The sequence below is a fragment of the Melanotaenia boesemani genome, chromosome 18 (genome assembly GCF_017639745.1).
Source record: "Melanotaenia boesemani isolate fMelBoe1 chromosome 18, fMelBoe1.pri, whole genome shotgun sequence".
Taxonomy (NCBI): Eukaryota; Metazoa; Chordata; class Actinopteri; order Atheriniformes; family Melanotaeniidae; genus Melanotaenia; species Melanotaenia boesemani.
The window spans coordinates 24,316,874-24,341,605 of NC_055699.1; the positions used below are offsets into that span (position 1 = coordinate 24,316,874).

Sequence of the window (24,732 nt, forward strand, 5' to 3'; positions counted from 1 at the left end):
CAGTCCTGCTACAAGGCCTAGTCACATGATCGATAAAAACTGACTGAAGTGTGGTGAGAGTGTTCTGAGTGGCTCAGACCCAGCTCACATTACACAGCCGACATTAAGCCGACATTCAGCCAACTTTCAGTAGACTTTCACTCAACATTCAGACAGCAGCCAGTCGACTTTCAGCTGACATTCAGGAGACATTCACTTTCAGACGACATTCATCAAGATTCATTTGACTTTCAGCCGACTTTCACCCAACATTCAGCCAACTTTCAGCTGACAGACTGTAGACCTTAAGTCAACATTCAACCGACATTCAGCCACTTTCAGCCAACATTTAGTTGACCTTCAGTTGACTTTTAGCCAGCATTCAGCCAGCATTCAGACAACTTCCAGATGACATTAAAATAACACTCATCTGACTTTCAGCTAACAATATGCCAACATTTAGTTGACATTAAGACAACTTTTAGTTGACACTAAGCTGACTTTCAGCCATGATCAGGTGATTTTCAGCCAATGTTCAGCAGGCATTTAGTAGACTTTCAGAAACCTTTAGCTAATTTTCAGCCAACATTAACCAGACTTTTAGCTGACATTCAGCTGGCATTCAGAAACTTTCAGAGGATTTTCTGCCAACATCTAGCCAACATTCAGCTGACTCTCAGCCAACATTCAGCCGACATTCAGCCAGCATTCAGTTGACTTTCAGCCGACAATGAGCTGACATTCAGCCGATATTAAGCCGACTTTCAATTGACATTCAGTCAACTTCAAGCCCAGTTGGCCCAGCAGGAAGGCAGGGCGCTGACTTGTTTCCCTTTCTTCTTTTCTTTTGTCCTTCCTGTCTGTTTTTCTGCTGCTGATGTGTCCTGATGGCAGACCCCTTCGTACCGACGGCCATTCTGGGTGAGGCTTTTTTCCTTTGTTTCCTCTCTAGGCAGAAAATCTGACTGCACAGATAGATAGATAGGAAGTAGACAGACAGGAAGTGAACAGATAGGTGAGAAAGATGAAAAGAAAGAGAGAAAGAGAGTGATTTTGTGGCTTCCATCCATCCCTGCTTGCTTCTTGTTCAGCTGCTTTTGGTTCTTTTTTTTAAGGTCTTAATACTTTTTAAATGTGTTGTTTATCTGTTATCAGTTTATGTATCTGTAGTCATATTTATTTATTTTTTCTGATTATTTCTGTCACCCTTCAGTTTGTTTTCTTTAGTTTTTATTTAATTTGTTGGAAGTACATAAATTTATTTTTGTCATTTATTGTTTATTTATATTAAGAACTTTCTTGTTTTCTTTTTTAAAGTGTATTTCTATAATAACATTTTTATTTCTGTTATTTTTTGTTTTGTTTTTCTTGGTTTTCACTCTAGTTATGTCATTTTTGTAAAATAACGGTGGGCTTCACTCCATCCCCACATCCACAACATTCCTGCGTGTCGTGTTGACGTCACGTCTGTCCTCCAACCTCTGCATGGACACAACACGCCCACGTGGACTGGGGGGAGGAAAACAAACAATCACAAAAACAACAGGGGAGGTCTTTCCTCTCTGAATGTCTTGGTTTAGATTCTTGGGAGTCGCAGATGTTTGTGGATTTGTAATAAGCTGATAAAAAATATTGAGTCGTATGAAGTAAAACTGATTTTCAATCTTTCTTCTTTAAAGTACCAGATTAGGGAAAATTTGAAAACATTTTCTTAAAATTAGCTAAGGTCGTCTGTTGCTTTTAAGAGCTTCAGCTGAACAGCTGAAGATAAATTAGCTAAATGATCAGTGGCTAATGAAACAGCAGCAGACAGCAGCCTCACCCACCACAGGAAAATAAATCTCCTTTAACACTCTAAAACCAGGTGCTGCTGCTAGAAACAGAAAATGACAAACATTCTTTGAAATATTGTAACTCTTAGAAATCTCTTCTACATTATTAGCGTAATTCCAACAGATTCTGAAAGCTGAGAAGCACAGCTTTGCGCTTATATATGGCCAGTTAAGGTAGTGGCATTGTGATAGTGGCAGTGCTATTACTGTAATGAGTCATGTGTCAGGGCAAAGATGTGCTTCTCAGTTTTCTGAATCTTTTGGAATTAAGTTGATAGCACAAATGGGTGACTAGTTACAGTATTTCAAAGAATGTATGTGTTTTTCTTGTTTAGCAGCATCATCTGTTTTTTAAGGGTTAAGGGAGCTTTTTCAATCTTAAGAAAGACATCAAATCATTAAGGTTCTGTAAGTTTCCAGTTTTGGGTCGAATATGAAAAGTTGAATAACCTTGACTATGTCAGACTGGTCTGACTCTAATGATCCAGCATGACCATTAACATGAAGTCTTATGGATGTGCAGTCAGTTTTGTTTGGATTAACAAACCCAAACTGTGAATTTACAGAACATCTAGAGGGCTTTTGTAGAAAAACTATGTGGTTCCATCCCAGCTGACACTTGTAGGTGGGCCCCACATTGATTAAACCCGGGTACCTGTGCACTGCGTGGGCATGGGTCGGCTCCATCTCTGGGTCCCAGCTGGACCACTAAAGGGAAATGTTAAACACAGATGGGCCATCAGGATGTGGGACCCACCCATCACCCAGCCTGATCCTAAATCAACCCTTTATAGCCCACAACCCTACATCCACACACTGGCTGGGATCTTGTGCACACAAGATTAAAAATGTGTTCAGATATTTCTGCATCGGGCGTCAGACGGTTCATTTAGTTGCACAATAAAATGCTCAGACCAATGCAGCTGAAGATACCTGGAGAGTTGTTGAGGTCAAATGCAGCTGAGTCCAGATGCCAGGATTGAATCCGCGGTGTTGAGTTGTTGGGGTAGGATTTGGTTTGGACAGAAAGCAGCTTTATCCACACCAACATCACAGCATAACTCTGTGTGATATATTGTTATGGAAACCAAGTAGGAATGATGTAATGATACAGTTCCAGTCATCAGAATGGAGCCAATTTTGTGTTAATGTGTTCAGTTGAGCTCTGAATCTTCTTCCTGAAAGACGCATTACATTCAGCCTTTCATTTAAACTCCAAACCTTACAAACAAATCAACTAGACGCAACAGCAGAAGTGTTTCCCTTAGTTTTGAAATGTATAACTTATAAGTGAACAAGTGAGGACTCAAAGCAGACATGGCAGTTTACTGGTTCAGTTTGACATGAATCATAACCTAAATGTTACTCAGGTGGACTGATAACACATACCTGAGCTCAGTAATTCACCGGGTGTGTGCCGGTTGAAGGACTTTGCTCCCATATATTGGAGATTGGTCTTCAGTGTTTTTCCAGCATCTTTTTTTCAGAGAAATCTGCAGGTACAAATAGATTATTTTAGTTTTGTTCATGCAGCTGCTAATAAAATCCTTTGATAGATGGACCTACTACCAGGTTAGGACCTTGATAAGCTTTGATGAAGAGGAAGACGTAGAGGTCTATCCTCAAGGCTTTTGTTGTCATCAGAGAGAAAGACATAAAAGAAATGTCTCTTTTTTGTAGAGATTGATGCAGTGGAAGCAGATAAAGAGTTTAAGGAACCTTTAGTTGTTAGGGAAGTTTTAGGACGTAGATGGAAATGCATTGTCAGATAAGACTAGAAACCCAGCTGCCTTTGACTCAGCATCTCATAGAAGTAAATATTAGAAACTGTACACAAACAAAATTAAAGCCATTGTTTCTTTTCTGAAAAAACTAATTTTTAAAACCGATAGTTAAGGTATGTTCACACTTGAAAGGTTTAGCTGGAACTGCTCTATCAGTGCAGATCCGCGAGGGAAGTGTACACAGCACGCTGTTATCCATACCTAACTTACGGGAGAATTCTAGCATGGTTGGACTGAGCATGGATAAAAGATATTGAAACAAAAATGTGATTCTTGCTTTCAAACTCACCTTGTTCTTGGAAACATAGGAGCTATTCTGTGCAACACAGAAACCTTTGGCGCCGTCACAACTTCTTTATACAGTTTGAACACTCTAAGTAGAAAAATATCACCATAGCTAACTCAAAACCAATAAGCACATTTATCCTGACATTTAGCATTCTTTTGGAAGTTTGTAAGGTCCATCTAGAAGCCATCCAATCAGGATTTGTCTTTTATCGTGCATCTGTTGACTCAATATAAAAACTGACGGTAGGAAAGGCTACTTTAGTGTGAAACTGCAAGTGTGAACACGCTTTAAGATAAATAAGCCAGGAAAAAAATTGTTTTGTTTTTGTTGTTTGTTTTGTTTTTGTTTATTTATTTATTTGCTCATGTAAAAATAAGATATCTCCCTTTTTTTGTACCACTATGTGTGGCCTAATAGACACCTCTCTTACGAATGCTTAAATACTTGCCACTGGTTTAGCTCTAGCAGTAAAACTTCCTCTAAAAGTGCTACAAGGCTAGTTAAAAACAAAAGGAAAGGGAATGCTAAAACAAACAGTCAAATGAACCCCCGTTGCTCTTCTCTCCTCTGGCTAGCTAAACAGTCTGCAGGTCAGGTATGCTGATGTTAGCCGAGTCCTACATTTAGACTGCAGGTAGCCAGGTTATCCAGGTTAGTCTTGACACTTGTTGCTAGCTGTCTTCATTCTAAATAGGGTTTTTGATTCATGCTAGCTGTGTGTTAGCAGTAGACTAGCTTTAGTCCAGGCTAAAACCTAAGCTAAAGTTGTTGCTTATCTCGTGTCTCCTCTCTCTTCTTCTCCTTTTCTATCTTTCTCTTTCTAAAGTGCCCATTAATGGTAAGTGGTTAAATTTGGGGCTAAATGGGTTGGGCTCATGTTGGGGGGTGTCTGTCACCACTGTGCATGGGGCCACACCCACCATCCCGTATGATGTCATTAGCTAGCACAACCTCATATTTTACCCTCTGTGAAATCGTGACATCACAATACCAGCCCCTCCCACCATTTCACCAATCAGGTTTCAGCATCTCTTTCTGATTGGTTGTTGTTTTTCCTCACAGTGGTTGCTTTATCCATCCGATCACAAACCACCACCTCATTTCATCGCCCATCTCCTCATCATGACTGGTTGGGCTCTTTAGGACAGAGAGTTTCTGATTGGTCAGTCAGCCCCCCAGGCTAGCCAATAAGAACAGAGTTAGAGAGTGTAGTGGAAGTTATGTCCGCCGAGTCTCTGCTGAAATGTTCACACCAGAGTCCTGGTTGGTTGTTTAAAGGCCAGTTGTCCAGTTTAAGAACCAGTTTACCAAAAAGGTTTGCTCTGTTCCAGGACTCTGAACTCTGCTCTTTTCACACTGCAGCTCTGAACCCGAACCACCTCTGGACCAGTACACAGCCAAACTGGGTACTTCTGTTCAAGCACACAGCCCATAGTGTATTGGATCCTGACAAGTACCTAGGTCAATGCTGAACCGGATCTGGTCCAGAACTCTGTACTGGGTTTAGACCAGTTCTCCAATTATGAAGAACCGGATTTGGTTTGAAAAATGAACTGGGATTTAAACTTTAGAAGCCATTAAAATTACTGATAGGCGGCAGTGTGAAAAGAAACCATCATCATTCTTTCTCCAGACATGTGGTTTGATGTCATGTGATGTTTGTGTGCCATTCATCTGTTTTGTCATGGCGACTGCTTTGTAGGCATGGATTTGGACCAGGTATTATTTTTAGACAGGTTGATAATAAATAATTAAGTTCTGGACAAACTCTGAATGGTTTTATTCTCTCTTAAACACCGGGCTCAGACTTTTCTTTGACTCTTTGGTCTTTTATTTCCACATCAGTGATTGCAATAACCTTCACCTGCATTTTCACACATGTATGACCGTTTTAGTGACATGACATCCATGAGAGGGACCGACAGAGCTGGAAGATCATGAGATACTTTGGCTGCATGAAACATGAACTAACTATGCCTTTATGCTTCATGCAGCTAATCCCCTGCTTGGGGATTAGCTCAGGTTTTAACTATTTTGATGGATGATCACATGTGTCTGTTGTGTTTATAAAGTGGTACTTAGTACACAACTTCAGCCACAGAAAATGTCAGAAAATATCAGATTACACAAGTTAAATCTGATGCTGAAAATCATCTGGTTTAGCGATGGTTTGTGATAATGGTTTTCAGTATGTTTAGAATTGATTAGCAGAGAAGATTTTATGTGATTCATTGGTTTCCTTAGAAAGTCAGCTTTTTATTAATTAGCATTGTGTGAACATAATTGTAGTGAATGTGAATTTGGTGAGAATTTTACTAGATAAATAGATCTGGGGCATGAAATTGTAGCTGCTAGGTTAGTCCTTATGAATTTGATAAAAATTGATTATAACTGAAAAAATAATTAACTGGACTGAACAATGTTTTAGTTTAATTGGATTGTATGTTGATATTAATAGGGAATTATTGCTATATTTAAAAAAACTAAACGGAATTAAAGGTTTCAGGACATGTAAACATGAGCCATCTTTTACAGGAGCGCTATGTTGAAATTGTGATGATGGATTGATTTGCTGAATTATTAATAGTTCAGTCATGGAGTGGTTTAGTTAAAGAAGGTGTTCCTTCGTCCATGACAAGCTGAGGTTCATGCTCAGACTGTGAGGTCATAAGGTGGGACTGATAGGTACAGTTGGGTATCATCTCCATAGCATTGGTGTGAGGCCATGATGGTGGAGAACCAGAACAAAGAGGTGGCGTATATAACCAGAGGCCCCTGTTCTTAACCTTGAGGGACTCCTGAACCCCAAAGAGATTTGACTGAGATCTGCAATTTAAAGAGTTTAGAAATTAGGAATCTGTTTACTGTTTATCGGGTATTCTGCTAGGATCAGATTACATCATTGTTGATCTTTAAGGTTTTTTAAGGAATTTTTATTTTTGTGAAAACTCATCCTAACTCTGAAGGTGTTCAGAGTCTGTCCAGAATGAAGCTAAAACAAACATTCCTCAGACAGCTGAACCTTTGGTGTTATTCAGTTTAATTGTTAATTCATAGCTTCACAAAGACCTGACCGGATCCGATTCAGTTCTGTTTTTAGATTAACTTGTCCAGGTTGTTCTTTGCTCAGCCCGGTCCAGTCCAGCCTGACTCCATTACACCTTTTCTGCACATGTGCAGTGTCTGTCCATCCTGGATCTGATCTGTCTCCTCTCTTTCCTACTGTTCTTCCTCCAGACGACAGTCATACTATGACCAGTGAAACCAGTAGCCTGGTCCAGTCCCACTACAAGCAGCGCGAGTCGGAGCGTGAGGCGTTGCCCTATCAGACGGGACAGCTGCATCCAGCCATCCGAGTGGCCGACCTGCTGCAGCACATAACCCAGATGAAGTGTGCAGAGGGGTATGGCTTTAAGGAGGAGTACGAGGTGAGGAGGAACTAGAAGATGAACCACACACACAATTTCCCTACAACATCTTAATCATAACCAAAACCAGTTCATGACCAACTGCTGAGTCAAATACTGAACTCATGTTCTGCCGTTACTTCCACTTCACGATGAAGTTCGGTTTTATTCTTTTCTCTTGGATCAGACAGACTAGATGCTACTCTGGTTTTGTAAACATGGAGATCAACAAGTTTTAATAGGTCTGGTTGGTTTTTATTACTCCAGCCCCAAGATCCTGATGGAAGGCGTTTTTAGATCTGGACCACCAAATAGTTGGTACTTATTTGTATTCTAGATATTGTATATATGTTCAACACTTGTGCCTTTTATTTTTATTTGTTCTTCCTTTCTAAAAATGTTTTTAAAATTGTGTTTTTGCACCAATCGTGGACATAACTCAAATCAACTCAACTATGCTGAACACAGCATAGAAGCAAAAACTTAAATGTAAAATGAAATGCAAATTAAAACCAGAAACAACCTAACTTAAAAAGACAGGAGTGACTGATAACGAATAGATCTGGTGGCGCTGTGTCGTCTCTGAGCAGTGAATCCATTAATCTGTGGACATAGGTTATCAAATGATCAGCCAATTGTTCAACAGGGGAAGGAGGAAGATGAGAAGGAGGAGGAGGAGTGATGAAACATAATAATGCTGTAAACAAGCCAATAATGTTTTTTAACAGCTACAGTGTGTTGCTGTGCAGCATGTGTGTGTTTTTACCTGTTTTTATCACCAGAAAGTTACTAATGGATGTTACTTACCTTAACACACACACACAAACACACACACACAAACACACACACAGACAGACATACATTATAGATTTTCCCCCCCAGCTAAGGGGCCAAAACAGGGAATGGCTGTGTGCATGTGCATGTATGTGTGTGTGTGTTCGGGTTGCCTGCTAGCAGGCTGCCCTCAGGGCTAATCCATTATACATAGTGAGTACACACTCACTCAGACACACTCGTAGTGTTTTCACCCTCCATTTGCAGAAAGTTAGCGATGTCGAGTTCCTCAGAGTCTGTCACATTCTCCATCCATCCATCCATCCATCCATCCATCCATCCATCCATCCATATAACTGCAACTCACCATACATTTCCTTCACACCAGCAGGTCCACATGTTCTGTCAGCTGAACATTTTTTTTTTATTAAAACCTCACAATCAGCACCGATTCTTTATCTTTTAGACGTCCTCTGAGGTTTTTCAAAAGAAATTCACAGAAATTAACAAACAACTTCAAATTTAGTAGGACTGATTAAGTAAAAAGCATAATTTCTTTGATACCCTTTAACTCTTTCAGATCTTTTAAAAAAATGTGAGTTTTCTAAAACAAAGAAAATGTCCATTGAAAATTCTATTGATTATCTGCTAAAGGAGCACAGGATAAAAACCATGTAACCCTTTAAATACCTGTTCTACCAAATTCTTCAGTGACTGTAATACCTTTTATTAAAAATTTGTGGACGTAAACATACCTGGGCCATCTTTACCACTTGGTTTGTAATACCAAAAGTAAGCATTTGTAATCTCATTACTGTTTCAGGTCTTGACCATTTACCTATTGTTATTGTAATATTAAGAGTTACCTCAACTATTTGTAAAAAATAAATAATTAAATAAATAAAAATAAAAATTATTGTCCCAAGAAAATGAAAAAATGTAAAGAAACATTAAAGGGTTAAGAGGTTAGAAACAGAAAACAGAGATAAAACACTAGTATAAATTAGGGCTGCAAGATAAATTGTTAAAAAAAATCGCGATCTCGATTCACAAATACACTTGATCTCATTTCTACAAACAGCAATTCTAAAGCATTTTACATCACGAGCTGTATCACAAACCAACACTCCTAATTTCCTCTTGGATTTTTTTCAAGCGTCCCCAAACGCAGCACTGCTGTTATCTCCCCCCTCAACCAATGGTAAAGCGCCATTACAGCACGTGATTCAGTGGCCGCCTGCAGGCCAGTGTTTGCAAAGATTGAGCAAGAGTGAAAGCAGAGGAAATTCCACAGAAAGGAGGTTTAAATAAATAGCGAAAAAACCCAAGTGGTAGTGGCGAGAGTCACCCCCTCACCTGAACCGAACTCGTACCCAAAACAGGTTTGCATTCGGCAGCAGTGTGGAAGTATCTTTGATTTAAGCCAGATGATGGCAGTGTGAGTTGCATAGTAAAGCATGTTTTGCCCTGGCTGCAGCACCGCAAGGCACTGTCACAAATCTCTACAGTCACATTAATCATGTACAAAGCAAGAAACAAAGACAGATGTCAGTAACCGGCTGAACCTTATACAATGCATTTCTATATATAATTAAGTTCAGTTAACTGACATTAAGTGCAGTTCAAGTTTTTGCATTTTTTCTCTTGCTATAACAGGGCATTTGATTTTTCAAATGAGGAAAGCCTGCAGAAAATGTTTTCAATTGAAATTACTCTGGGAAAAAAGTGCATATAGACCCATAAGAAATAAATGCAACAGATCTGAACAGACTTTTTTGATTTTATAGGCAAGTACTAATAGACTCTGTTAGTTCCAGGTGCAATGTGTATAATAAGGTCATTTTAAAAAGGTTTTTAATAAACATTGAACCAGTCTGGCCCTCAACTTGTTATAGTTTTTTTTTTTTTTTTGGTAAATGTTCAGTGCAAAAACATTTTGTGAAAAAAATCGTGCCACAGAATCGTGATCTCAATTCTGAGCAAAAAATTTACATTTTTTTCTGAATCATGCAGCCCTAATACAAATGACTGTTAGAAAAAGGATTGAATTAATAAATCTTCTATTGTTGAAAAATCTGTTTTTTCCCTTTTAAATATTGCCACATTTCTGTATTTTTAGATGCAATTTGCTTACAAATGTGGCTCCATTTAAAAGGGAAATAAACCGGTTTTCCAACAAAGAAGATTTATTGCCAAGAAGCTAGAGATAATCCACCAAATACTCATTTATTGAGTTTTTGTGATGAGTTTTTAACATCAAGTCAACGTCAATAATAACAACCAAAACTGGTGAATTATAGTCCATCTGCTCTAATTTAAAAATCCTATCACCTGATTGGTTATTTATAGAAATGTGTAAAGAAAAATAATAAAATAATTCTTAAATAAAAACATCTTGATGTTTTCTACACGCTGGCTGTGAATCTGCAGAAGATGACAGTATTTGTTTAAATTCTTGCTACTCTACAGCTGTGATCTTACTTCTAACATCTCAAACCTACAAACATCTCAGAATCTTTTCTCCGTTTCTGGTCATCAATAACCTGATCGGTGAGACGTTGAGAAAGAGGAGCTGCAGATGTTGGATGTGTCTGAAAATCCATACAAACTCAGATTTATTGTTAAACATTTAATGTTAAGTCTCATTAGCTTCATTTCATTGTTAATATTTACCTTTTTTTTAAACAATATTTCAGACATGTTTGTTGTTATTGGTTTAGTCAGGTGTGTTTTCTACATGTGTGTTGCTGTGAGCACACAGCGAGTCCACGTGGACTCATGAGAACTGAAAAATGAAGTGAGTCAGATGTTTGTGGCTTTAATCTGATGACTGTTATCTCCCTGATCCCCTCCATGCTTCTCCTTTACTAATTAATCTGATTGGACAGCTTAACGAGGTAAGACGCCTTCTTGGTGTTCAGATTCTTAACGTTCTGTGTTTCTTTGTCAACTTCTTATCAGGGACTAGATGTAGCAACACAAGCACCCATTAGATCTGTACTGAATGTCGACGCTTAGATTCACCTGCTGCAGTTTGTGCCTGTTTGTGTGTCAGAGTTACATCCAGTCTCCGTGGTAACCATTCCCTGCATCATACACACACTTCCTTCTGTTCTGAGGGGGAAAAGAAAAACATATTGAATCATTTTTATGACAAAACAAGAAAATTTTAGAACATGTTTCTCAGTATTTTTTAGTCCAGTGGAAGAGGACTGGTTTTTGTATTCTGGGACTCCACCAGAGAAACTTCAGCATCCTCACGTTTCTGATTCCAGCTCCTCCATTCATCCCAAGACGAGCCGTTAACGCTCCTGTCTCTTTAAGACCTCTCTTTTCTCTGATTGGCCATTTTCTGGAAGCTCACAGAACATTTCTGTTAATTTACCTCAATGTATGAACCTTTCTCTTCATTTTAAACACCTGACACTGGAACATCGAACATGAATGGAAAAAAAAAAATAAGAAAAGTTTCTGTTTAAGGTTTTTGGAAATAATTTGGTATCCAGGGTCGTAGAGCAGTGTGTCATGGGTCAACATCGTATCATGAAACCACAGAGCAACAGGATGCTGCTGTTTATGCTGTTTGCACACAGCTAAACATGAGCACCCCCCCTCAAAAAAAAAGTCCCAACCCCCCTGTAATTTTTCCCATTGGTATTCACTCTGGTTCAGAGGTTGAATTGCTGCTAGATGTATGACACCTGATTAATAGACAGGTTCTGGAGCTTGTTGTGATCCCATATCTTTAGAATCTAGAAACTTTAAGAAAGTAAATATATAAAGTAAAAAGTATATATAAAGTAATATAAAGTATATAATATAAAGTAAACATAAAGCAAAATTCCTGAAATAAAATTCCTTGGGTTAATAATTAGATAACTAGATAATTATTTGGCCTTATCCTATACTCTTTTACAACTTTAAAAGTTTTGATTTTTGTGTGTTAATTGTTCACTTATTTGTTTGAAATTTGAGTACGAACCAGTCAAAAGTTTGGACACATTTACCCAGTGGATTTAATGGAAAAGTGTGTTCAGACCTATAACTGGTACTGTATCCATGACCAGCATGAGGAGGAGGAACCAGTTGTTGTGGCTGTGTATGGATCTTCTACATGATGCTAGAATGCTGGAAACTGAATTATAAAAATGGCAAATATGGGTTTTTTTTCTTCGTACTGTGAGAGAGTTCAATGACCTAACCCACCAAGAAACTCAGAACCAGACTGAACAACAACAGGAGAATATTACCGGGCATTTTTGTACTTTTTTGGGGGGCAATACCCACATGTTTAACTGTGTTGCTCATTCCACAGAAGCAATATCCTTATAAGTTCTACCTGATTGTAAAGGTGACTAATCAGGCTTTCCAATCATGGAATAATCCACCAAACATATTTTTTCTTACTTTTTTGTGCATTCAATTTACAATCAGTTTGAAAGAGACTAATTAAAATCTGAAGTGATCCAGACCCGTTACCTCCACTCATAAATGGAGCTGGCCTTTTTCTAACAGTAGCAGTTCAGCCATTTTCACAGAATTTAATGAAGTTTGTTTGATATTTAGAATAGAATAGAATAGAATAGAAGTACTTTATTCATCCCAAGCTGGGAAATTTAGGTGTTGCAGCGGTACAGTCATTTAGCAGTTGTGCTTCTTAAGGTAGCAAAAAAAAATGAAAAACAGTATAAAAATTTCAATATTTACAAGACTTATACAATTAGGTATTTAGCTATACACAGTAAGAGTGAGAATAGCCAGCGAATAATATAGTCCAGTGCAATGATTAGTAGTGAAGATGAGGAGTTTAACTGTGCAAGGTTGAACACCAGACAGAATGAAAATGTCCACAGCAAACCTTCAACCTATTCTGTAAAATGTTGTAGTACCTCTCACTCCAGTCCGGTCAGAAGCTCCCAGCCTCAGTTTAGTGTTTGAAGAAAATACCAGTGTGTTCTTTAAAGCTAGCAGCAGAACAGCAGGTTTAAAGTTCAGACAGAAGAGGTCTCCTGTTCAGACAGAAGAGGTCTCCTGTTCAGACATCTGGAACTGAGCTCTAGACCTGGTATGAAAACATCAGTTAGTGTTAAAAAGTGTTGCAGACAGCTCCTGACCACCAACCGTCCGGTGAAAGGTTGGGGCTGAGAATGTGATGTTTGAAGATGAACTGGAGGATGAACAGAACTTTCCAGCATCCAAACAGATGGGAGTTAAAATATGTTGATCTGAGTTGATCCATCCCCTTTTCCTGACATCAGCTGCATCACTTTTGCAAACCTTTTTATATACAAATTTAGCAATCACATGAAATCACATGACTCGTAGAGATCAAAAGCCCTTTAGACTTTTTTTTTCTTTTTTCTTTTTTTATTGTTAAACTCATCATAAGACCTCTTCCTCTGGGATCGGAGACACATGGTCTTCATGATAAAAACGCGTCAGCGTTGTCATTTGGCCAATCACAATCACGATGTCAGCATAGCGACACACTTCCTGTTTCTGTGGTTTACTGGAAGTTCTGACCAGTTACAGCAGCTAAACGGCTGATGTTGTGATGACCAGGTTCTGGCTCCAGACCTAAATTACTGACCAGTTGTTACCTTCAGTTTCAGATGGTTGAAGAATTAGAATCTGGTGGTGATGAAGCAGTCCTACAGCTAATTTACAGACCGGTGGACTCATTGTTTGACTGATGGGGGAAAACAGATGCTTACCACTGAGACTCACCTGTAGAGGCACAGACTGCAGCTCAGGCTCACCATGTTCAGTTCAGCATGCCTGTTTGATGGAAAACATGTCACATGACTCTTGTTTGATCAAGCTGGAGCAGGACCTCCATCTGCATCCAGAGCTGAACATCTGCTGAGAGCATCACTGAGTTTCTGTCTGTGTGTGTTTTTTATGGTTTCACCAGAACCTCATCAGAAATGAAGGATCTCCATCTGTGTGGCAGTGAACATGTGTGTGTGAAACAGATGCCGTTTTTTTATCCAGAAGAATCTGTGAGTCTGCAGAGTGTCAGGTGACAAATGGGGAGGAAGATGAGCCTGTTTTATAAAGAAGATGAAGACAGAAATGGCTCCATGTACACTTAGTGTCTAATCAGAGTCTTAATTTTTTAGATCCAGGCAAAATATTCAAGAAGAATAACACCAACAGGAGAATATATTATTTGGCACATTTGTGGAGGTGCTACCTCCACCTTTTGCTGTGTTGTTCATTCCACAGACGCCCCATTCTTATAAGTTCTGCCTGGTTGTAAAGGTGACTGATCAGGCTTTCTAACGATATATGACACAGCACCAACTGGTTTTATTAAAGGGAAGAAATAAGCAGCCTCACAGCAAGAAGGTCGCTGGTCCGATCCTGAACTGGGGGGAGGTTCGAATTGGGGGGATGCGGCCTTTCTGTGTGAAGTTTGCATGTCCTCCCTGTGTATGCATGGGTTCTTCGGCTTTTGGTCACTCTTTGCTCACTAAATTCTCCCTAGGAGTGAGCGTGAGTGGTTGTTTGTCTCTTTCTGTGTTGGCCCTTCGATGGACTGGTGACCTGTCCAGGTCTTCCTGCCTCTCACCTGTTAAATGCTGGGTTAGGCTCCAGCTTCCCCGCGACCCGTAATAGACGAAGCGGTACAGATGATGAATGAAAGAAAGAATAATCCACCAAACACTAATTTCCTTTGTTCCAAGTTTATTTTCATCAGTGCTGCTTGAATCAAAAAAATGTTTTGCAAATTCTTGGCAAATCAAGTTTTGTTGCTATTTCCAGTAATATCTAAATGAAGCTGACAGGCTAAAACACAAGAATATTTAGCCTTGATTTAACTCTTGAACTGAATTTACCTGAAATTATTATAAATTATTTTGTTTAAAATTTTAAGTTTTATTTTATTATTTTATTTTATCATATATAGAAAAGCTTTTTTTTCTTTTTTTTTTTCAAAAAAGACCTGGAACAGTTTGTCAGAAATTTGCAACAACAGGCATCAAGGGGATAAAAAATATTATCCAACTTAAATTTTATTTTTTCAGTGAGAGCCTCAGTTTTCGTCCTCCTCCTCCATCCAGGGTTAAAAGTTTCCTTCTGTGTTAGAGATCCCTGCTATGTAGCTGATAAGCTACTAATAACTGTAAACACTGTGTTTACCCAACTATGCTGATGAAAAAACTGTGACGCAGAGATTAACATGATGATGTGTCCATTAGTTTATGACTAGAGACCTGGAAACAGCTGTGCACCGCTACTTAGCTGCACAGTGAACATGCTTCTCCTGAACTTTCACGTGTTTTCCCACCTGGTCTAGATTTACCTGTGGGGGGTGCTCACAGGAAACCAACAAAGTGGCTTCTTTCTGTTCAGGTACAACAAGCTTTCAAAGCTGTTTATTCGTCCAGTTTTTGACCAGATGCAGGTGAGCGAAAGAATGTTGGTGTGGCGACAGGTGTGGCATCACTTCATGTTCCCGCAGCTGATCGCTGCTGAAAACAGAACAAATTCTTTCTGTCACCAGAAAACCAAACAGCCAGTTTAAGGTCTCACGTCAATGCTGCACATTTAAGTGGCTGCACACGTGGTCTCATCCTGAAGGCGAGTTTTAGGACAAACTTTGATTCTATCTGGACCTGAGTTTTGGTGCCTAAACATAAAGAAATGGTCTCAGATGGAAGAAGACACACAACCAACATGGTTTTTCACTGGATCCTGCGAGACCTACAAGGCGTAAATCTGCATCATGGTCATCGCTGCGTGGACCACTGACACATCCAATCCACTGAATGTTTTCCAGTCCAGTTTTGGACCAGAGCCTGATCTAAAACCAGTTTTTGTGTGTTTTTGACAGCTTTAGAAAACTGGCTCCAGATCTAAGAACCTCTTACATCAGGGTTCTGGAGACCAAGCAGACTAACTAAAACTTTGTGATCTCCATGTTTAAAAACCAGAACCAGTCTGTCTGATCCAAGAAAGAACAAGCAAAAAACAAACCAAAAAAAAAGAAAAAACTGAACGTCCACATAGAGAAATAGCAGAGAAAATGAGGACATGATCTCACCTTTCTTTTATGATACTAAACTGTTCCTGAGACTTTGAGGGGGAAGAGGACTGGATCTCCCTGAAGCACCTTAGACTTTCATAGTTTTTTTTCTCTGGTTGCATTCACACTGATGAAGAGGTGTAGGGTCAGGCCGCCGGTGAATGATAGACGAGTCCACTTTATTATTCCTCCATCATATATCTCCTTATGAACTACAGTCTTCCTCAGTTCCTGCAGCACGGACACAAATTAGGAAGAACTTCCTGTTTCGGTTCATGAAAAGGTTCATGCAATCCTATGTTTAGTTTGTGAATGTTTATTTTATAAGTCCTGTTTTCAAAACAGTAAACAGCCTTTATAATCCCTGGTCTTCATCAGACACACAGACTGATGTCTATAAACACAGACTGCCAATGTTAACCCTTTAAAACCCAACTTGAGGAAAAATGGGGAGAAAATGCAACATTTTAAAATATTTATTTGTCTTCAAAGTCTTAAACTCTTTATTTGGCCCTTTAACAAAATGTTTAAAAAAATAATTACCAAAAATAATTTTTGAATATTTACCATTTAATACCATATGTCAGAATTATTGATGTGCAAAAGATGTCCACCAGAAGACGAGTATCAGATTATGTACACTACCGTTCAAAAGTTTGGGGTCACTTCCCTATTGAATCCCATGGCAAAGTGACCCCAAACTTTTAAACGGTAGTGTACATCAGGGTTTTGAGCAAAGTTTTTACCATAAAGTGATGCAAAAGGTCTTAGAAAATGTATCTGACATGATACATGGACCATTAATGAGTGAAAGACTTTTTTTTACATCAAATCAGACACGTTTGCTCTCTGTGCTCCTCACCGCCATTTCAGACTTTATTCACTCCCTTTTTTTGTCTGATTTGACCTGTAGAATCAGCATCCCGACCATCGTTTGTGTTGATCAGCTGATTAAAACCCTCCTTGTATCTGACGTCAGATCTTCACTGTTTCTCTAAAAATAAGGGCAACACAGTCATCCTCACTGCTTCACCGCTCCATGTCCTCATAATGAGAATATCTGCAAAAGATAGATTAATTACTCTAATCAGACTCACACTTTCTGTGTATAATCATGTTTTTAAATGTCAGCAACTCGATGCTGTGCAGCCTCCGGTTGGCAGCAAATGTAGTTTATTTTAGTACAAGCCAGACTCCAAAAAAGTTGTGACTCTGTGTAAAATGTAAATGAAGCCATAATGCAATGATTTATAAATCTCATATATAAAACACATATTTTATTCCCAGTAGAGGATCAACAACATTTCAGATGATGAAACTGAGACAGTTTTACCATTTCATGGAAAATATGAGCTGATAGTGAATCTGATGGCAGCAACACGTTTGTAAAAAGTAGTTCCAGGGTGATGTTCAGCATCGTGTAGCATTCGCTCTTCTTCTAACAACTGTCTGTAAAAGGTCTGGGAAGTGAGGAGACCAGTTGCTGGAGTTTTAGGAGAGGAACGTTGTCTCATTCTGGTCTGATGCAGGATTCTAGCTGCTCTACAGTCCTGGACCTTGGCTGCTGTTATTTTCAGTAGCAAATCATGTCTGTTTTTAATGCAGTGCTGCCTGAGGACCCCAAGATCACTAGCATCCGGTTTTGACCTTTGGTCGTGTTCCATGTGCACAGAGATTCCTCCTAATTTTCCGAATCTTTCAGTAATGTTATATACTGTAGGTAGGGGTGTCAAACTCATTTTCAGCGTAATTTGATCTCCAGAGGGCTGGAGCAGTATTATAACCTTTAAAATAAACAAAAAATCATTTTTGTTTTTCCTTTGTTGAAAGAAGTATAAGTACATTATCAAGATATTTACATTTAATAAACTATGCTTTTAGAAAATATAAAGAACCTGAAATTTCTTGAAAAACAAAGTTTCAATTTTATTTTACTCTGTTACACATTTAACTTTTTTTTACATATTTTCTTTTATTTTTTCATTTTGTATTTGTATTGTATATTTTATATTTATATTTGTATCATATATAATTAAATGTATTATATAATTTAAAATTTTTATAAAGATTTAAAATTATATAATAAATTTTATTATTTTAATCATTTTAAATGTGAAAAAAATTTATTTATATTTGATATTTATTTTTATTATAATTATAATTTCACATTTTTTACATTTTATACACTATATAAACTTTATATAGAGATTTATATATATATATATATATATATATATATAAAATTTACATATTTACTCTTTTTTATTACGACTTCTGTCAGATACAGTAGATTGCGATCTAGAGGTTGTAATACATGTGTAGTCTCCAAACACTTAATCCCAGGTATCTGAAAGTTAAACAAAATTCAGTATTTAATGTCGAGATCAGAGTAACATTTCAATATCGAGAAGTTTTTTTAAAAGTACATACATGTATGTTTTTACATGTATGTGGTAATCCTGACCACCTGAACTGACTCACTTCATGAAGCAGAACTATTAAGTAAGAAAGATAAAAAAAAAGAAGATGGAACAAGATGGAAATGTTTTAGATTTAAACAAGAGTTAAAATAAGAGTTACTTTTATTATAAAAATTTAAGTTATGTCTATGTCATTTTCACATTTATCCAATTTCGTCTTGTGGGCTTTTTTTGGTCCCCAGGCCGTATGTTTCATGCCCCAACACTATGGGAGTGGTGGTACAGAGGCCTATCATGTAGCTCTGACTGCAGTTTGTGGCGAATATTCAAGTCATGACCTGTAAACTTTTCAGTGACAGCAGAGAAATCAATGCCTGAAGCAGACTGCAGTTATAAACACACACACAGTGTAGTCACTGCCAGCAGTCATTAGTTCGTTCCTTCCTTCCATTCTTTTCTGCATTTTATTTTTTCCTCCCTTTGTTCGTCGTTGTCAGTCATGTGGAGCTTTGTGTGTGCGTGTGCTTGCATGTGTGTGTGATGTCATTCACACAGTTTGATGGATGTCTGGAGCTGTTAGATTTCTGTCACACACACATCTGTCTGCCGGCATTTTAATGAGCGACCCAGGAACCTGCTGTGGATCAAAGTGCGACACACACACACGCACACACACACCTAAAGAGACAGAATGCAACTACAAAGATACAGATGGAGCACAAAGAAACAGAAAATAAGCACCACCCTGTCAGACGTGTAACCTGAGTCTGTCCTTGTGTGATTTCATATGAAAGCTTGTGGACGTGTTGTTTCCTCCCTCAGCAGTCGGAGCAGTTTCCCTCAGTCTAAACTCATGAAAACACAACCATCAGTGTGTGTCTGAACGCCTCAGGCTTCTCCGTGAGCCTCCTCCTCATAATTGGACTTAATCATGTGTTGTGTCCATGAACGCAGGCAGAGAGCGGCGAATCAAACTCACCCCTCTGCATTATTCATGGACTGTCATCACCCCGGCTCTGCGCCGCTCTTAAACAAAAATCTCTGTGTCTTCTCAGAGCTTCTTCGAGGGACAGTCCGCTCCATGGGATTCGGCCAAAAAAGACGAGAACCGCATGAAGAATCGCTATGGCAACATCATCGCCTGTAGGTACCCACACATGGTGGAACACCTGGAGAAATGTGCTTGTTAACCTGTTTGCGTCGCAGTGGAAGCAGCGGGCACAATCGGGCCTAATTTTTGGGTTCTGGAAGCTGTTGTTGGACCAGATGGCCCAGAAGTCAGGAGCCAGCTGTTGCATGGGTCAAATGTGTGTCATGTCTGGAACATCTGTGTGGCTTAGCCAGATGCAGGCAGTGGTACCAGTTTATAAAACTATTGTGGTCTAAATAAGACCATAACTAACCTCTAACCTGCTGAATGTACCACCATCTAATGGACACCAGTTTAGGAATGACTGCAGACATAAGCCACATTGTGCATGACTGGAGCTGTATCTAACATCTGGAACAAACTGTAAAGTCTGAGTTAGCAGATGTTAAAGAGCACTGATGTTACTGAATGTGTGTCAGTTTTAAAATGTGCCTCTGAGTCCGCTGCTGTGCTGGTGGACCTGTGATTTGTATCTGGTTGTTTATGTCTGTGAAACAAGCTCAGCAAGGAATGAATAACTGTTATCTGATGTAGACATTCAAACACTTTTACCTGCAGATTAGAGCATTTGATTCTCCCAGGACATGTTACCCTAGCCCTCCTCACCACCCACCTTCTTCTACTGACAAACACCCACAAACGGCTCCTTCAGCTGCAGACTGCAGCAGCTCACCTGAAAATTGAGGCTTCGTAGAAAACATGAACAATTCTTGTTAGTGTAGTTTTGAAGGCAATGATGGACTTATTCTGCCACCTGCTGACCGCAGTAATATCACCGCAAACCAGCTGGTAACCGACCTGATGACCATTTTCTATGACTTGTCAGCTGAGCTGCTTCAGTCTTCAGTTTTGGGACATTTATCTCTACTTGTCATGCAGATGTGACAGCTGGAGTAAAAACAAACTATCCGTACATGAGTAAATGTGGCAGCCATCATATGGAAGCTTCCAGATTGTGATAATTTTGTGACTTTGGGGAGTTCTTTTTACACTATGAACACATTTTAGAACTTGATGCATCAACCAAAGTTGGAAATTGTTATTATTATTATTATTATTATTATTTGGAAATTTCATCCATGGGGTCAACATTTTAAAGCCCAAAAACCTTTTTTTTTTTTAAATCAGGCCTAAAAGTGAATAAATGGTTTAATCAAAATATGCTATCTAACAATATTTTAAGCCAACTTAGCCAACCAGCACTTATTAAACAGTAAGTACTGATTAAGTAGTTGAGCAGTAAGAATACGTAAAACATTTAAAAGACATTTGTGACAAGAAGGTAGCTCATGAAAGCTTGAAGCCAAGTACGGTTTCAGTATCGGGGGCTCTTGGCTTTTTGATAGTTACATTAAGGGAGTCTTCAATGAAAATAGTTTAGTAACCGCTGATCAAAAACTCCTGCTGAGGGGTAATATGACCACTACTCCTTGATCCCTAAAACATAATTTTTACCTTACCTTTGCAAAACGGAGATTTAGAACTAAAAAGAAAACTAGAATTGGGTCATGCTGTCACATTCTCTTCGCCTGGCCTTTTAAACTCTGTGCACATCTAGTACAAATGAATATGAACACACAAGTTGGACATCGTAATGGAGAAGAAACTTATTTCAGTGTTGAAGCACTAGTGATGTTTTACAGTTTCCCTTTAAACAGATTGTAGTTCAACCAAAGTAAAGAAGGAAACGGGTTTGTCAGGTTATTCACTGAATGACGAGCTCATCCAGAGCAGGAGATGCAGCTGACAGTTGGTGTTGTTGTGTTATCGCCTGTCAGGCTGATCTGGTTTCAGTTTGGCCGTCACACAGCTGCAGGGTCGCAAACACATCATGAAACTGCTAAAGCTAATGTGCTAACACCACGCTAATACCAGGCAAACGCACACTGTAGCCTCTGGTGGTGTGATTATGCTAATGAGGTGTGATGGAGACACACGCTGTGAGCTATGATGGCCTGCAGATACACCCACCCCCCCACACACACACACACCTGTTTCTGTGACAGCAAATCAGCTGCTCGGGTCAGAATCGCCAGGTGGAGCTTATGGATTCTGTTTGACCAGCATCATTGAGACGCAGAAAGCCTGCAGGTTTGGTGGCCCCTGAGTGACTGAGGCCCCCAGCGTTTCAGGGACTTCTTGAGTCCCAGGGGTCCCTGACAGGCTGGGGTTCCTGTGAGTCTGAGGAGCTGTATTGAAGTTGCACTTTGTTTCCTTTTTAAGCTTCTTTAATTATTTTGTTTAATTAGATTTAATTAATTAACTTGTATTTGATGTGATTTTTAGGATGTCACACGCAAACAAAAACATGCACAGAAACTCTGCATTTTCTGTCTTTTAGGTGCACAAGACTATTAATTTGTTATTAGAGCTTTAGTTCAGACAAAGTTAATTATTCTTTATTGTGTTAAGCATCACCTTGACAACAAGCAGGCCAACTAACATAGTGTGCATGTATGTGTTTGTGTGTCGTAGATGATCACTCTCGTGTGCGTCTGCAGCCTCAGGATGGAGATGGCGGCTCTGACTACATCAATGCAAACTATGTGGATGTGAGTAACACGCACACACACACACACAACTTTTATTCACCTTACTCACCTTAAAAGGTTGACCTGAAACATCCTGGCTAACTCCATAACAGTCATTTCCATAACGATTATCATCAGGCAGCTGCTTCACTCCTGAATCCTAAAGGTTGTTCATAAAGGTGGCTACCTTTATACAGGCCAAAGAGATCAAGCTGGACAGTGGAAATATTGAGGCATGCTATGCACTGCCAAGAAGGAAGGCCACAGGCAAACCAGCAGTTGTTATGAGGTTTTTTCAACAGAAAATACAAGACAGCACTATCATAGCAAGGAAGAAAACTAAAAGGATCCAACATATTCATGTAAGATGTGTTTTTGATTTGTTTTCGTAAAATTCTGTGTTGCTTGTGCATAGCCATGTGAGAAATAAATAAATAACTAACTAACTAACTAATGAGCATCTGACCAAATAAAACACGGATATTGTCTGAGAAGCACACTTTTTAAAAAAGGAGATGAAAATACTAAACCCTTGAACTACAAACTGTAAAGTATACATAAAACTGAATAGAACACCCGAAGGAGCAATGGTAATATTCACTGGAAACATGGAAGAGCTGGAGAAGCACAGATGTTTGTCTTGATTTGGATTGTAAGGTAACGAACAACTACACACAACTATACTATAAAAGTAAACAATCTACTACAAGTGATAACGATCACTACTTAACGCGGAGGATAAATGAACATGATCTGCCAGAGCTGGAAACATTTTTATACACATATCATCGTCTACAGGACTTGGGAAATAATTTAGATCTGGATGATACTTTTTTTCTACTCTCAACAAGGACTGCTGCTACTACACAAGTGGACAGTATAATAAGAACAGTAATTCCACAGGAAAGTTATCAGTAATCCACTTCAATAGCAGAACTCTATATACAGTTTTAGTAATATCAGAGACTATTTACATCAGTTTTAACAGCCATTCAGTGTAATTGCCACATAATAAACCTGGGTCACTGCTGAAAAATGGGTGGACTTTGAACTGAAGAGGTATGAATTTAAATACATCAATAGGTTAAATAAAAGTGGAGAAAGGGTTGCTATGTATGTGAAGAAAGATTTCAGATGCAAAGTGAAGAATCACTATGAATGCTTAACAATAGAAATTCATCAAGAAAAGAGCAAAAACATTGTTGTTAGCTGCGTATATGGAGCACCAGGCTCCAACACTGAGCAAAGTAATGATGGGTTGGAAAACAGAATAAAAAAATTATATCATGTGTGGGGATTTCAACATTGATCTGCTGAACCCAAACAAACACAAACTAACAGATGATTTCATTAATACAATGTATGGTATCAGCCTTTATCCAGAAATCACCAGACCTACCAGAAATACATCCCACTGGTCCACTCTCATTGGCAATATATTCACTATTGACATTGATAACAGTACAATAGGCTGACTGGTAATAGGTGATGATCAGTGATCAAGAATAAAACATAAACTGACTGTTATGAAAGGTGTTAATATAGTTATTGAAGGAATCTGCAAACGATTCACTTCAAACTGGTATATTTTCACAAAAAGGAAAATGGCAAAAATAATATCATTATACAAAGCTAGGAGCAAACACCATTTCACTAATTACAATGTGTGCAGAATTATTAGGCAAATGAGTATTTTGATCACATCATCCTCTTTTTGCATGTTGTTCTACTCCAACCGGTACAGGCTTGAAAGCCTACTACCAATTAAGCATATCAGGTGATGTGCATCTCCGTAATGAGAAGGGGTGTGGTCTAATGACATCAACACCCTATATCAGGTGTGCATAATTATTAGGCAACTTCCATTCCTTTGGCAAAATGGGTCAGAAGAGAGATTTGATGGACTCTGAAAAGTCAAAAATAGTGAGATGTCTTGCAGAGGGATGCAGCACTGTTAAAATTGCCAAGCTTTTGAGGCATGATCATCGAACAATCAAGCGTTTCATTCAAAATAGTCAACAGGGTCGCAAGAAGCGTGTTGAAAAACAAGGCGCAAAATAACTGCCCATGAACTGAGGAAAATCAAGCGTGAAGTTGCCAAGATGCCATTGGCCACTAGTTTGCCATATTTCAGAGCTGCAACATCACTGGAATGCCAAGAAGCACAAGGTGTGCAATACTCAGGGACATGGCCAAGGTAAGGAAGGCTGAAAAACGACCACCACTGAACAAGACACACAAGATAAAACGTCAAGACTGAGCCAAGAAAGATCATAAGACTGATTTTTCTAAGGTTTTATGGACTGATGAAATGAGAGTGAGTCTTGATGGGCCAGATGGATGGGCCCGTGGCTGGATCAGTACAGGGCAGAGAGCTCCACTCCGACTCAGGCGCCAGCAAGGTGGAGGTGGGATACTGGTATGGGCTGGTATCATCAAAAATGAGCATGTGGGACCTTTTCAGCTTGAGGATGGAGTCAAGCTCAACTCCCAGTCCTACTGCCAGTTTCTGGAAGACACCTTCTTCAAGCAGT

The 24,732-nt window shown here is 39.0% G+C and overlaps 1 protein-coding gene across 12 annotated transcripts in view; it reads left to right on the top strand.

Annotated features, from left to right (window-relative positions):
- LOC121628798 (receptor-type tyrosine-protein phosphatase mu-like) overlaps nt 1-24,732 on the top strand; it is a 165,821-nt gene that overhangs the window by 120,158 nt on the left and 20,931 nt on the right. For 4 of the 12 annotated variants that reach the window (XM_041968108.1, XM_041968113.1, XM_041968119.1 and 1 more), the window contains 5 exons: nt 874-900; nt 4,711-4,722; nt 7,122-7,312; nt 19,573-19,660; nt 22,143-22,219. In XM_041968108.1, the coding sequence (XP_041824042.1) occupies nt 874-900; nt 4,711-4,722; nt 7,122-7,312; nt 19,573-19,660; nt 22,143-22,219 (395 nt within the window). Of the gene's footprint in view, nt 1-873; nt 901-4,710; nt 4,723-7,121; nt 7,313-10,953; nt 10,963-19,572; nt 19,661-22,142; nt 22,220-24,732 lie in introns of all 12 variants that reach the window. The other 8 variants (XM_041968107.1, XM_041968111.1, XM_041968110.1 and 5 more) reach the window with 5 other exon arrangements.